Below are 15,102 nucleotides of genomic sequence, written 5' to 3' on the forward strand. Positions count from 1 at the left end.
AAAGTAAAGAAAAGCCCAGCAATTATAGACCAGTCAGTTTATCTTCAGGGATGGGGAGACCTCTAGAGACAATTATTTGTGGCAGAATTAGTAGGCTCAAGGAAAGTGGTGGCTTGCTTAGGAAGAGTCAACGTGGATTTCTAAAGGGGAAATTGTGCTTAGCTAACTTGCTGGAAGTTTTTGAAGAGGTAACAGGCTCTATGACAAAAACACTGCTGGTGTTGGTATACGTGGATTTTCAGAAAGTGCCATACAGACTTGAGGAAAATTATATGTCATGGAATAAAAGGGTCAGTAGCACCATGGATACAAAATTGGCGGAGTGGGTAGGAAACGGGAGTAATGGTCGGTGGATATTTCTCAGGCTGAGGGAGGTTTGTAGTGGAGGTCAGTACTGGGATTCTTGCTATTCCTGTTGAATGTTAATGATCCGGATCTTGGCGAGCAGGTGACAATTTCAAAGTTTGCAGGTCACATGAAACTTGGAGGAATTGTGAACTGAGAGGAGGACAGTGTGTTGGTGGAGTGGGTGGATAAGTGACAGATGAGAGACAATATAAAATTGAGGATACAGGAGCACAGGGACCTGGGTGCACAAGTACACAGATTGCCGAAGGTAGCAGGACAGGTCGAGAAAGCAGTAAGTAAAGCATACAGTTTCCTCGCTTTATTAATAAGGGCATGGGGTGATGTGAACTTGTATAAGATACTTATTAAACCTCAGCTGGAGTATTGTGTACAGTTCCAGGTACCGGATTATAGGAAATATGTGAACACATTGGAGAGTGTGCAGAAGTGGTTTACCAGAATTCATAGAATTAATAGAATCCCTACAGTGTAGAAACAGGCCATTCGGTCCAAGAAGTTCACCTCTCCGAAGAACATCCCACCTTAACTCATTCCCCACCCCCCCCCGACTCTATCCCTGTAACCCTGCATTTCCTATGGCCAATCCACCTAGTCTGCACACCCCTGGACACCATGGACAATTTAGCGTGGCCAATCCACCCTAACCTGCACATCTTTGGACTGTAGGAGGAAACCAGAGCACCCGGAGGAAACCCACACAGACACAGGGAGAATGTGCAAACTCCACACAGACAGTCACCCGAGCTGGTATCGAACCCGGGTCCCTGGCACTGTGAGGAGAATGGTTCCAGGAATGAAGAACTTCAGTTGTGAAGGTAGATTGAAGCAGTTGGGACTGTTGTCCTTGGGGAGAAGAAGGCTATGAGATAGAGATTTTTAAAATCAAGGGCGGACTGGATAGAGTTGACATGATGAAGCTATTCCTGCTCATGAAAGCAATAAGAACAAGCGAGCGTAGATTTAAAGTGATCTACTAAAGGACCAATGGTGATCTAAGGCAAGTTTTTACACATATTGAGTTAGGGTATGGAATGCACTTCCTGGAAATGTGGTGGAGGCAGGTTCAACTGAGGCATTGAAGAGATTGGGCATTAAACATTGGATGTTTATTTGGATAGAAATAATGAGCAAGGGTATGAGGAAAATGCAGAAAATTGTCACGAGTTAATGATGATCAAGTAATGAGCTGGCAGGTAGGAAGGGCTGAAAGTCTTTGTTATCCATCATAACAATGCAGAGACTCAGTGAAGTTGAAAATGGCTGGAATGCAGCAGTCCACCATCTGGCTGTTTAACAAAGAAACTGTTGGACATACTGGAACAGGGACACGTGGAGTTTTATGTGCAAAGGAAAAACTGGATGGGAATCTAATCTGTTGTCATTTTTTATGTTATGTTCGTTTGTTTTATTGATATAGATTGATATCTCTGAAAAGAAAAAGGGAATCTCTTATCATCTACAAGAGACCTAACGGAACAAGGGAACAGCTGTTGGATATATTAATTAAGAGTAAATTGAGTCTGAATTGTTTGCATAAATATGGAGAGCTAGTAACCATTGAGTTGTGATTTTTATAGTATGTGACTGACTGAAATCAAGCTCTTACAAAGAAGTGTGGACTTCTACCATGTTTAAATAGTTAGCTTTTGGAGTTTAACAATCGTAACTCCCACGATGTTGTAAGTGTGGGGTTCAGTGACTGAAATGCCATCGAATATCAGGGCAAGTTGATTAGATTATCTTTATTGAAGAAAGTCATTGCCTGGCATAAATATTACTGGCTCCAGTTCTCAAGCTATCATTTTCAAAATGCAGTGTTTGGTCAAGTGGGCATTTTGATGGGTATTTCCAACTGCTTATTTAATGTAAATGTTTGCTTACTTAAGGGACCAAGTATTTAAGTGATTCAGTACCAAAGTGAAATGTATGTAGTCCTAGGAGATTACTTGAAGGAATTCCAATGTACTGACTGTTATTTTGTTATCAGTGAGTGAGAATGTTTTACCCAATAGTGTCATCATCGGTACAGATTAAACTGAATGCCTCTTGAGGTTTGCCGGATGAGCTGGCATGAGAGGATAAAGGCAAAAGGTTATGGGTTGAATGGGTTGATATAGGGGCTATAAAGGGGATAATTGGGGACATTTGCTGGCACAGGGACTGTAATGAGGGGCTATAGGAAAAAGGTGGATGGGCACAGGGTGGTAGAGAAGCAGGGTGGAAAGTGTGGGCACAAGGAGGGCAGTAATCAGGAGCTGTTTTATGCGTGGTTTCAAACTTTATCATACTCTGGAACCTGAGGCAGTCTTTTTGAGTAGCTGGTGCCAGCACCTGGCAGGCTCTCCAGCTCTTCCAGGGTCGCAATCCCAGACTGACTCCCAGTCCAGCCCATCCCTCCGGATATGGGCAGCCATTCCTAATGGTTCAGTTTGCAAGACAGGGAGCTCTGTGCATCTGACTCAGGAATGGAAATCGGAGCCTTTATTTCCTTCCCACTCTCTCAATCACACTCTCTAAATCAGATGGAATTCCATTAGACTATTAATCCAGAAACTCAGTTTATGTTCTGGGGTCACAGTTTCAAATCCTGTCATGGTAGATGGTAGAATTTGATTTCCATAAAAAAATTCTGGAATTAAGAATTTACTGATGACTGTGAAACCATTGTTGCTTGTTGGAAAAAAACCCATCTGATTCACTAATGTCCTTTAGGGAAGGAGATCTGCTGTCCTTACCTAGTCTGGCTTATATTTGACTTCAGACCCACAGCAATATGAGTGACTCTCAACTGCCCTCTGAAATGGCCTCGTAAGCCATTCACAGATACCAGTCTTCAGCCAATTCATGTGACATCAACAACCATTTGGAGACACTGGATACAGCAAAGGCTATGGGCCCTGACAACAGAACTTACTGTTCCCCTATCCAAGCTGTTCCAGTACAGTTACAACACTGGCATGTACCCAACAATGTGGAAAATTGCTCAGGTATGTCCTGTATGCAAAAAGCAGGACAAATCCAACCCAGCCAATTACCGTTTACCGCCCCATCAGCCTCCTCTCGATCATCAGGGAAGTGATGGAAGGTGTCATCAACAGTCCTATCAAGCAGCACATGCACAGAAATAACCTGTTCAGTGACGCCCAGTTTGGGTTCCTCCCGGGCCACTCAGCTCCTGACCTCATTACAGACTTGGTTCAAACGTGGACAAAAGAGCTGAATTGCAGAGGTGAGGGGAGAGTGACAGCCCTGGACATCAAGGGCACATTTGACTGAGTGTGCAATCAAGATGGCCAACTAAACTGGAATCAATGGGTATCGGGGGCAAGTGTCTGCTGGTCGGAGTCATACCTGACACACAGGAAGATGGTTGTGGTTGTTGGAGGTCAGTCATCACAGCTCCAGGACATTTCTGCAGGAGTTCCTCAGGGTAGTGTCCTAGGCTCAACCATCTTCAGTTGCTTCATCAGTGACGTTCCCTCCATCATAAGGTCAGAAGTGGGGATGTTCGTCGATGATTGCACAATGTTCAGCACCATTCGCGACTCCTCAGATACTAACGCAGTCCGTATTCAAATTCAACAAAATCTGGACAATATCGAGGCTTGGGCTGACAAGTGGCAAGTAACTTTTATGCCACACAAATGCCAGGAAATGACCATCTCCAAGAAGAGACCATCTAACTACCCTCCCTTGATATTCAATGGTGTTACCACCACTATATCCACCGCTATCAACATCCTGAGGGCTACCATTGATCAGGATCTCAACTGGACTCATCACATAAACACAGTGGCTACAAGAGCAGATCAGGGGCTAGATTTAGAAATGCTTTATTTTTCTCCCCAAGTGATTCCTGAGATCAGTCCATCAGATATTAAGTGGGTGGCTATGAAGTTGGCATGGGGAAGGGGCATGAGCTGGCATTAAATTGACACACATGGTATTAGGAGCTATATCTAATTCACAAATAACTCACCTCCTGACTCCCCAAAGTCTGTTGACCATCTACAAGGCACAAGTCAGGAATACTCCCCACTTGCCTGGGTGAGTGCAGCTCCAACAACACAAGAAGCTTGACACCATCCAGGACAAAGCAGCCGCTTGATTGGCACCACATCCACAAGTATCCACTCCCTCCACCACTGACGCTCAGTAGCAGCGGATCATATACAAGATGCACTGTGGAAATTGCATGAAAGTTCCACAGGAACAGAGCAAAATGTTTTGGTTTCATTTCGGGGCTATGGTACAAGAATTAGAGTTGGATTTTGGCTACTAAGGCAGATAGTGATGTTTTGAAATTTCCTGAGTTGCTGGAGAAGGGCCAGCAGCACAGGCTCATGGCTGCAATGTTGGAGGTGAGTTCAGGTTCTCAGTGGTTTCTATCAAGGCAGTTCTAGCACCGTCTTAATATCAATTCCATCTTTAGCTTCTTTTGGAGGCTTTGGGTGAGAAGGAGGTTCTGGGAGGCTGCTGCAGTAGAGAATGTGATGTGGATCCGGCTGTTCCTTGTGGACCCATCAGTAGCAGCTGAAGACGAGGTGGGTCCGGGCCCGGGATTCCAGTGGCCCGGGTTTTCCTCAAGGCTTTTCTGTAGCATCTTTGCAGCAGCATGGTTGGTCTGGTACGGTCTGGGACTCCTTTAGGCAGCTTTGATTGTTGTTTCAGTCGGTGTCTGTCTGGGTCCCTGTGGTGGCTTCAGTCAGTCTGTGACTCCACATGGCGTTTTTTACGGCATCGTGATGGGTCCTGTCTGGGATTCCAATGGGCCCTTGTGCCCAGAGCCATGGAATGGACTAAGTGAACTTTGTCTTAAATTCTCTTTTCTTAATTTCTTTTCCTTTATTATATGATAATGGAAGGACTCTTCTTCTGAACGTTTTAGCTCTTCATTTTTCTAATTTATTACTATGGTTTTGTACTTTTGAAGGTCTGTAATGCTGGACTTTTTTATTTCCTTTCTATTTTTTCCTAAGAATTTGTACTCAAGAATCTGTACCTTAGTACTTTGTACCTAAGATGGTGCCGTACGTGGAGACTTGTAAACTTTTCACAGTCCTCATGTGAGTACACGTGCCAATAAAGCTAATTCTCATTTTCATTGCTGCCACGGTAAAAGTGTCCCTACATTCTCTGAGGCCTTGCCCATGACTTTTTGTTTCAGAAGTTGCTGGGTCCTCTCACTACCACCCACCCGTCCATGGCTCCTTGTACCATCCATGTCAATTTACTGCCAACTTATGCCTCTCCCATGCCAACTTCATAGCCACTCACCCAATATCGACCATGGACAGATTTCAGGAGCTATTTGAGTATAAAATTGAAAACATTTCTAAATCTAGTCCAACCCTTGTTCTCGCGCATTGATCATGAAAATTCAAGAAACTCATTCGAAGTTTTTAGATCTCAAGTGGTTAACCGCCAGGAAACAAATTCTGTCAACATCCACAACAGTTTATCCTTCAATAGCATTTTTAAACTGTCAAACTGCAAACACAGAAACCCCACAGCGATCATTGTTGCTTTTGCGTCAATTTTTGCTCCAATTCTGTCTTGCTGCAATTGTACGGGGTCATGGGTGAGACCACACCTGGAGTATAGTCTGCAGTCTTAGGCTCCTTATCTGAGGAAGTGAGAAATCACACGATACCAGGTTATAGTCCAACAGGTTTATTTGAAGACACAAGCTTTTGGAGCGTCACTCCTTCTTCAGGTGTTAGTGAGAGAGGAAGTATCAGATACAGAATTTATAAGTAAAAGATCAAAGCTTCACACCGTTGATAAGGATGTACTAAACAAACTTAAGATGCTATTAAATCTTCAATCAGTTCAAAGGTTTTAATTGATTAATGTGTATGGAAATCCCCAAATTCCTTTCAAGGCACTGTCCTGAGAGAACTAAAGGTTTTATCAGTGTAAAGAAGAGGTGACATTTAACTCAGACAATGCATGTTAGATGTGAGACCTTGTTTAGAATCTGTTTGTGTTTTAGTTTGGAGTCAGACTGGTTTTATTTCTAAAGTAGGAATTTATTAAATGCCACATTGACTGACTGTCAATAAATCGTGTGCTTTTTGAACAAAATAAAATGTATCTGCAAATATAAATTCACCCTGTGTGCGTGCGCGTGCGTATCATACCTAACAGGCATTGTCTGACCTAAAATGTCGCCTCTTCTTTACACTGATAAAACCTTTAGTTCTCTCAGGACCATGGCGCGCACACATAAACACACACAAACACACACATGCACAAACATAGGCACACACACACAGGCACATGCACACACACACACAGGCACACACACACACACATGCACACACACACGCATACACACACGCGTGCGCGCACACACACACACACACACACTCTCTCAAACATGCACACACACACACATGCACACACACAGGCACACACACACATTCACACTCACACACACATGCCGACCAGATATCCTAAATTAATCTAGTCCCATTTGCCAGCATTTGGCCCATATCCCTCTAAACCCTTCCTATTCATGCATAGCGGTATTAGGGTTAAAATGGTATAAGGAGAAAGCAGGTACAAGGGACAGAGTTGGATTATTAGCCATGATTACATTGATTGATGGAGTAGGCTTGTAGGGCCAAATGGCCTACTCTTGCTCCTATCTTCAATGTTTTGAAACTCAGCCAATGACACAATTGTAATCCTTAGGGAAATTTGAACAAAGACTGCAATTGGAAGTGTATGACCAGATGCTGTTTCCTCTACATTTTAGCAAATAGCCTAAAAATCAAAGCTGAGGGCTTTGTTTAAACTCAGTGAGAGCTGTAGCCTGTTTATTTAAAACTTTAAAAGCAGGGGATTTAAAAACACTTAAACTTGTTTTGCATTCCCTTAGGTTTAGGAGCTGACAGTGTGTTTAAAGGATGTAATGAGGCAGTTATAGAGAAACCATTTCCTCTGGATGGGTGAGATCAAAAAATAGAAGGGTCTTCACATTAGAGCTGGGCTGTTTAGGAGGGAAATTGAGAAAAGATCTCCACACAAAGGATAGCGGAAATCTAACAATCTCTTCTCTAAAAGGCTGCGGATTTTGGATTTCAGTTGGAAGAGGGTTTCCCAAATTGAGAATTGTGACCCTCAGTGGGTCGAGCAATTGGGCATGTGATCTCCGAGGCTGGGTTGTAGCTACAGAGTGAAAACTAAGATGTGACAGTCCTGAGATTGGCCAAGAGGCCCCTTCAGCTCTGTGCGATTTTCTTTGCTGTTGTACAAGGTGTAGGGTGGGCCCCCTTGTGGCACACAGGTAGAGTCCCTAGTCCTGGACCAGGAGGCCCAGGTCAAAGTCCCACCTACTCCGGAGGTGTGTGATAATGTCTCTGAATGGATTGATGGGGAAAATAGGTTAAAACAAAAAAATTACAAGGCTTAAGATGGGCCCTCTTGTGGCACAAGGGTAGTGTCCCTACCCCTTGACCAGGAGGCCAGTGTTCAAGTCCCAGAGGTGTGTAATAACATCTCGGAACAGGTTGATTAGGAAAAATACAAGGCCCATGGTAAAGGCAGTCTGGTGGTGCAGTGGTAGTGTCTCTATCTCCGGGTCAGGAGGCCCAGGTTCAACTCCCACCCTCTCTAGAGGTGTGTGATAACATCTCTGAACAGGTTGATTTGAAAATATCTACAAGGCCTAAGGAAATGAGCTGTGAGACCTGATCTCCAACACTACAGAGCCTAATAAACGGGAGGGGTCTTGTTTTTTCCTTTGTGCCTGTATCTTTTACCATGAATTCCTCACCCCCATCTTCCCACCTTCCCCCTCCACCCCAACCCACCTCCGATGTGAACCCCACAATTTTCAGTCTGGAGATTCTGACAAGTGTAAAGCATTAAAGTGGGCTACGGTGGGAAAAGGGCTGGCAGGCACTGAGTTACAGCTTTGAAGACTGACCAATCAGGGATAGGGAGCAAAGGCAGATCAAAGATACAGACCAACCAGCACCTGCTTGAATGGACACCAGCATGGAGAGGCTGAATGGCCTCCTCCTGAATCCCTGTGCAAATAATTCTTTTGGTAATCTCTCCATGTTCTCTTAATTCAATCAAAACATTATGTAGATAAAAACAATTCCATCAAATCTCCTCTCACCCGCTACACTTACATGGCAACAATCCCATAGCTCCTCATTACTATAGCTTTCCATCGTCATTGTCTGCGTCAAATCATTCTGTGTGTTGTTTATAGCAGTAATACCATGACCTCCCAAAACTGAATACAATGTTCTGACAGTCTCTGTCCAAACTTCCCAGATTGCCCCCACCCCCCAGTATAAAATCCCCAATTTTTGACGTCCTAGCTTTTTTGGTTCTTTCACTCTGTCTACATCAATCTTCAACATGAACCTCTAACATTTACACAGCAGTCTTGTACATGTGTCACCACGAGTTGATGTTACCTTGATGTAGTTGCAGGGACATTTCCACTGGGTTCATAGGAGATGGGCAGCATTGAATTTGCGTGAGTAATGTGCAGAGGGGACTCAACCTGAGTTCCACCCTATAAGGTCAGTGAAAGGTCTCTGGCTTCTTGTCTGAGACAATAACACCATCTGAGACAACATCAGTCGCCATGGGATATATATCTCGTCATCCACTTTGCCTCAAGCAATGGCACAGTGACATAATCATCGATGGAATGATTTTACACTTTGATTATTTTTACCCATTCTCTAGATGTGTGCATTACTGGCAATGATGGCATTTGTTGCCCATCCCTAACTGATTTGCCACAACAAGATGACTTGTTAGACCACAAAGAAGCCAGTTAAGAATCAACCGTGCTGTAGATCAGCAACCATTAGGGTAAAGTCAACCTGTTTCTCTCCCTAAGGGACAGTAATGAGCTAGTTAACTAGCTTATCATAACTTGACAATCACTTTGACAAGACCCCAATTCATTTCAGAATTTTGTTTAAAGATTGAATTCAAATTCTCAATTTGGATCTCACTTCACATTCCCTAAGTGATTAGCCTGTAAAAATAATAACACTATCATAGCCTAGTTTTTATTAAGTTTGAAATAAAAATGATCTAAATAAGAAAACAATCTTGTTACAGATATGAAGTGACGAAAATGGTGTGAGATTGCCTCCGGCATGATATTTTATTTGATGTAGCAACACTTACGTTATTCCTTGCAACTGAAGAAACTGGGCATAGATATCTATCAGTATTGAAGAAACCAGCAGACATATGTTACAGCTAACTATTATATACAAATAGTACATTCCAAAGGCCCATAAGTGTCTCGGCCAAAGCTAAACTATTAAGTTACTGCAGAGGTGTGTGCTTCCAGCAGTGTGTCATGCTTCAAGTGAACTGTAGTAAGAGGGAGTCTGAGACCTTTATACCCTCAGGTCACATGCTATGATGCAGTGATAATATCACAAACATGTCTCTTAAAGGTATACTGACTATGAGTCATAACACATCATAAACACTGGAAATACATAACAAATCTGTGAGGACTTGTACTGAAAAAAACAACTTTTTTTAACTTCTGGCTTCCAACTTTTGCAGGATTTCTCACCTCCTCTGTGGAAATGAGCTCCCTCAGTATTAAGTGAATGGTCAACGGTAACATTTAATTTCCCTGGCTTTTGAGTATAGGTTTTAAAAGGAGTTCGCTTCAGGCTCTGAACCTAGACCATGGACCCCGCTGTGAGAGACTAGCACAACTGAGGGACTGCTGCACTGTCAGAGGTACCATCTTGAACAGAAGTGGAGACTGGAATTCTGTGCATGTGATGAGATATATTTAGTCCTCAACTAGCATCAGATTATTTGGCCATGTGTTGGATTGCTGTTTGTGGGATCTTGGTGCACATTTCCAAAGTCACCCCCATCAAAAGAATTGAACTGGCTGTTGGATACATAATGACATCCTGAGGTCAAGAAAGGTGCTGTATAGAAATAAATGATTTTCATTCCATAATTTTAGGGATACACCAATGAATGCCACAGCTTTTCTCCATTGACATTCCATCAATAGCCCTGTTAATCTTGTTTACTTCATATAAAATACAGCAAGTCAACCAGAGGCTACTTATAGATAGGACTGTGGTTATTTGAATTGAGTTAGACGGGCTATAAGTAACTTATACACCATTTTAGAACAATCATTTTCTCACCCAAACTGAAGGGTCACGTTGGGTGACTGTGTCATACAGGAAATAGCCAATCAGCTGCTTGTAGTGCCTTTTCCCCTTCCGACTTTCTAAGTTATAGTTTAAGGATACGTGGTAGGCCATTTAAGACTGAGATCAGGAGAATCTTCTTCACCCAGAGAGTGGTGAACCTGTGGAATTCGCTACCAAATAACACGCATTCGTTTCTGATTTGGATCATTTTTCTTTCAGAAATAAAAGTTAGGTGATGACGGTGTTGTTATTCTTCCAGGGTCATCATTCTGGGAATGAGAGATCAGATCCCGAATCGAGAATTTGAATTCAAGTTTTTTTTTACGAAATTCGGAAATGGAGTCTCACGGAAGGGATTGTGAAGCTGTGAAGTTATATAGACTAGTCAACTGGCTCCTTACTGTCCCTTAGGGAAAGGAACTTTACCCAGTCTGGACTACCTGTAGCTGCCCTATAACATGGTTGATCCTTAACTGGCTCCTTCATTGATGTAACAGATCATCTGGAAAGAAACTGTGGCCAAGGTATTGAATTTTTTCAAGACGAAGTTAGATATGGAGTATGGGGAGTAAATGGGAACAGGGCACGAGTTGGATGATGATAGTGAATGGTGGAGCAGGTTTGAAGGGCTCAATAGTGTACTGTGGTTCCTAATCTCAAGGTCAGTTGAGAGATATGCAAACAGTGGCTAAATTAACACGACTGCTTTATCTTTAACAGCACCTACCACAGCAGATGTGACCTCAGCTTAACCTCCCGTACAAAGGAAGGCTTGTCCTACAGGGCAAGACCGAAAGTCTTCTTCTTTCCCCTGCACCTCACCCATACCCATGCCTGGATCAAGGGCAGCCCCATCTACATCCATGAAAGCTGCCACCCCACCCACAGTGTCTGGGTCTGTTCCCACCCCTACACTGCAGCTGGCTGTTAAGTGTGAAGACCTCTATGCAAAGTTCTGGGCCGAAAATTTTACCCATTCAAGACGTAGAGAAAGAGATTCATTTGCTCTAAAGAAAGGAAGATTTGGATTTGTTACAGAACCTTCCATAAGCACAGGAAGGCAAACTCTGTCATCACAGCGATATACAGGAAAGCCCCTCTCCACTCTGTTGTGCCTAGTCCTAACTAGTTGCTGACAGGGTGATAATTACATAGTCTATCAGACTAACGTCATTGACAGGGGTAAATTCTAACAATATTCTACTGACGTCTGATAAGCAAACTGACTCAGCAATGTAAATAGATCATCACAATTGGAGCAGTTCCAGCTTAGAAACTCCACTTTGATAAACCAGGGGGCTGATTCTACTCCTGCCAGTTGCTGCTCTGCACTTGCCCCTCGCTGATCCACAGGGTGATAGGAAGTGGACAAGAACCAGCAGAGTCCCTCTTTGGAGGAACAGAGGGTGAGGAGAGAGCCTGAACCCAGGCTGTGGCCTCCCTCTGAGCTGGGGATGGAGGATTCAGTGGTTCCACTTTGTAGAAGAACAGTTCTGTACTCCATGGTGCCTTGATCTCTCATTAATTTCCCACCCATGTTTCCACTAATAAAACCAGGGAATCTGGTGTGTTGTTGGCGTGGGATCCTGCTGTGCACAGATTGACCACTATGTTTCCTACATCACAACAGCAACTTCAAAAGTACTTCATTGATTGTAAATTTTTCTGAAATGTGCTTGTGAAAGGTGCTACCCAGATGCCACATAGTCTGTGCCAAGTGCAAGCTAAATACTGTGGAAACACAATAAAATAATGTATGTTTTACCTCCTGAAGATTATCCAACAAAGCGAATGTGCAGTCACCCCGTCTTCTTGCCCAAAGAGGAATGTCTTCATCAGTGTGAGGGATGATCGGTGTATCCCCGACATGGTCACCCTTTTGTTGGTTTTCAGGTAACAGACCTGCTACACTTTGCAGAGAGTCTTGTTGGAGTTGTGTAGGAATCTCCTTACCAATAGCTCTCTGGTCAACAGAGGCTGTCTCCGTTGTGGGACGTGGAATCTGTAGGTAATTGGCTGGTACAGAGGAGTCACCGTCAGAGGCCAGCTCCTTAGGGTTTTCCAACACTCTCTGAGCTCTCCCAGCACTCCTCGGGGAAGCTGGTGGTGCCATCATCTTTCTCCTCATCCTCCGCAGGGACGGAGACAAGGAGACCCTGGCAGGGGCCAACCTGTCAAACTGAAAGCATGGACTCTGGGAAACCTCAACATCCGGGGAATATCTGAAGATGGGCAATGGGCTGTGCACCAAACTCTTGATATGTTCATCCTCTTTGTCTTGCGCGAGGAACGGACTTGTCTGGACCTCCGCATCATGTTTCCAGGCACGAAGGCTCTCTTTTAAACCATTCTTTTCTTCAAAGGTATCTTTACCATCATCTAAATTCATTATTTCGCACCCCTGGTCTCGCATTTCCAAATAGGCTTCAGTGAGCAGATTTTGCACATTGACTTCCATGAAGCATTACTTGTAGAGTTTTACCTACGGAAAGAAAGAACATTGATGTAGTCTAACTTATATAACTTTATTGAAAGAATGTCTGATCACTTTAACATGACCTGACATGTAGTCTTCAGATAAAGGAGGACTTGCCTCATGGCTCTCCTATAAGGTGATATTCTTAAGTGTTCTCTCCATTTAGATTTGGTTTTCCTCTCCTTCAACTCCATTCTGCTCAAAAAAAAAGACAACCCTTGGCTCTACCCTCCTTGTAATCCACTGCTCAACCCCCATCTTCCTTGTCCTCTTCAAATATGTTGCTGCTGCCTGCGTTCATGGCCATCTTTCCCAGAATGCAATGTTTGAATCCCTCCAATCAGGTTAGCACCCCTGCTAAGACATACACTCTTACTAAAGTTATTGATCTTGTGACTGTCAGAGAGGTAAACTCATACCTTCATCCTTTTCAATCTGTCAGCCTTTGACTGTGGTCGATGTCACCAATCACCTACAACACCACCCCATTCAGATGGATGGGTCAGAATTCACCTGGATCTATCTTTATTTATCTCACCAGAGCAAGAGTTTCACTTCCACTAGCTCCTCTTCTTGCTCCTGATCTGTTATCAATGATATTCCCCAAGGATCCATCCCTATTCCCCCTCCTACTTATCTGCTGCCTCCTGCCAACTTCGACTGATGATACATCATCAATTTTATCCTGACGCTGTCCAGTCCAATCTTACCACTCCTTCTCTCAATTGATCATTGACCAGAAACTGAACTAGACTGGCTGTATAAAGACTGCTGGCCAGAACAGCAGGACTGCAAATTCTGTGATGACTAGCTCGCCTCCTGACTCCCTGCACGGAGCTTGTCCACCATCGATAAGATACAAGTCAGAAGTATGACGGAACTGCCTGATGATTGAACTCCAGCAACACTCAAGAAGCTTCAGACTGTCCAGGATAAAACAGCCCGATTGATTGGGGCTCTACTTACAACCTTAAATATTCACTCCCTCCACTACCTTAACCATCTACAGGATGCAACTGCAGTACCTCCCCAGGCCTCCGTTAACAGACAGTAGAGTCTGCAAACTCTACTGTCCAGAAGGACAGAGGCAGCACATGCATGGAAATGCATCATGGCGGCACCAGCTGCAAGACTCCCTCCAAGACACACACCATCCTATCACCGTTCCTTCACTGTCGCTAAGTCAAAATCCTGGAACTCCACACCCCCCCAACAGCACTCTGGGTGCACCTACCCACACCAGATGGATGGCAGCAGTTCAAGAAGGCTGCTCATCACCACCATCTCCAGGGATGGGCAATAATGAGTCAATGGGAGCATACTTTTGGACTGTACCAGTAAATGATTGCACCACATTCATTTAGACAGTATTTGCAATCTGGGTTACCTGTGGCAAAAGGCATTTCACCAGGTCAACCAGAGCATTCTATTGCATGAAACACAGGATTCTTCCTCAACAGAAAACTGTTTTGCAAGCCACCTCCCATCCTCCGTCAAAAAGACAATCCTAAATTTGAAGGTTTTTCACTCCTGTTGTTCCCAAATTGCAGCCCCTCAGTTTTGTAATTTAATTGACTTTCATCCAGCTCCTTACCATTCTGCAAAGCAAGGGCCAACAACTGAGCTTTTCCCAAAGGATCCTGGTTAAAATAAACCCCAGCCAGAGATTGAAACAGAAATAAATACTGGCCAAAGTTGGGAAGTTATGTAATGTATGGGTTATGGGTTCCCAAAGTCATTTCAAGAAAGTTGCAATGGTCAAAACAACTGAATTACCTCTATATTCGATCACTTTTTAGTTGCCAAAACATAAGAAATAGCTGGAGGTGACCATACAGCCCACTGAACTAGCTTCACTATTTAATATGATCTTGGGTTTCAACTCCATTTTCCTACCCAAATCTATATTCCTTGATTTCCTGAGCACCAAAGCTCTATTTATCACAGCGTTAAATGTATTGAACGATGGAATATTTACAACCCTCTGAGTGGAGAATTCCATAGATCCACAACCCTTTGAGTGAAGTCATTTCTTCTCACCTCAATTCAAATGATCGCTCCCTTATCAGGAGA

General features: G+C 43.6%; 1 protein-coding gene across 6 annotated transcripts in view; it reads right to left on the minus strand.

The window, feature by feature from the left end:
* The window catches only part of plekhg7 (pleckstrin homology domain containing, family G (with RhoGef domain) member 7), a 106,215-nt gene that overhangs the window by 71,645 nt on the left and 19,468 nt on the right, over positions 1 to 15,102 (minus strand). For all 6 annotated transcript variants that reach the window (XM_048610390.1, XM_048610395.1, XM_048610393.1 and 3 more), the window contains exon 2: positions 12,319 to 13,035. In XM_048610390.1, the coding sequence (XP_048466347.1) occupies positions 12,319 to 13,011 (693 nt within the window). In that variant the 5' untranslated portion in view covers positions 13,012 to 13,035. The remainder of the gene's footprint in view (positions 1 to 12,318; positions 13,036 to 15,102) is intronic.

The sequence above is a fragment of the Rhincodon typus genome, chromosome 22 (assembly GCF_021869965.1).
Source record: "Rhincodon typus isolate 14 chromosome 22, sRhiTyp1.1, whole genome shotgun sequence".
Classification (NCBI taxonomy): domain Eukaryota; kingdom Metazoa; phylum Chordata; class Chondrichthyes; order Orectolobiformes; family Rhincodontidae; genus Rhincodon; species Rhincodon typus.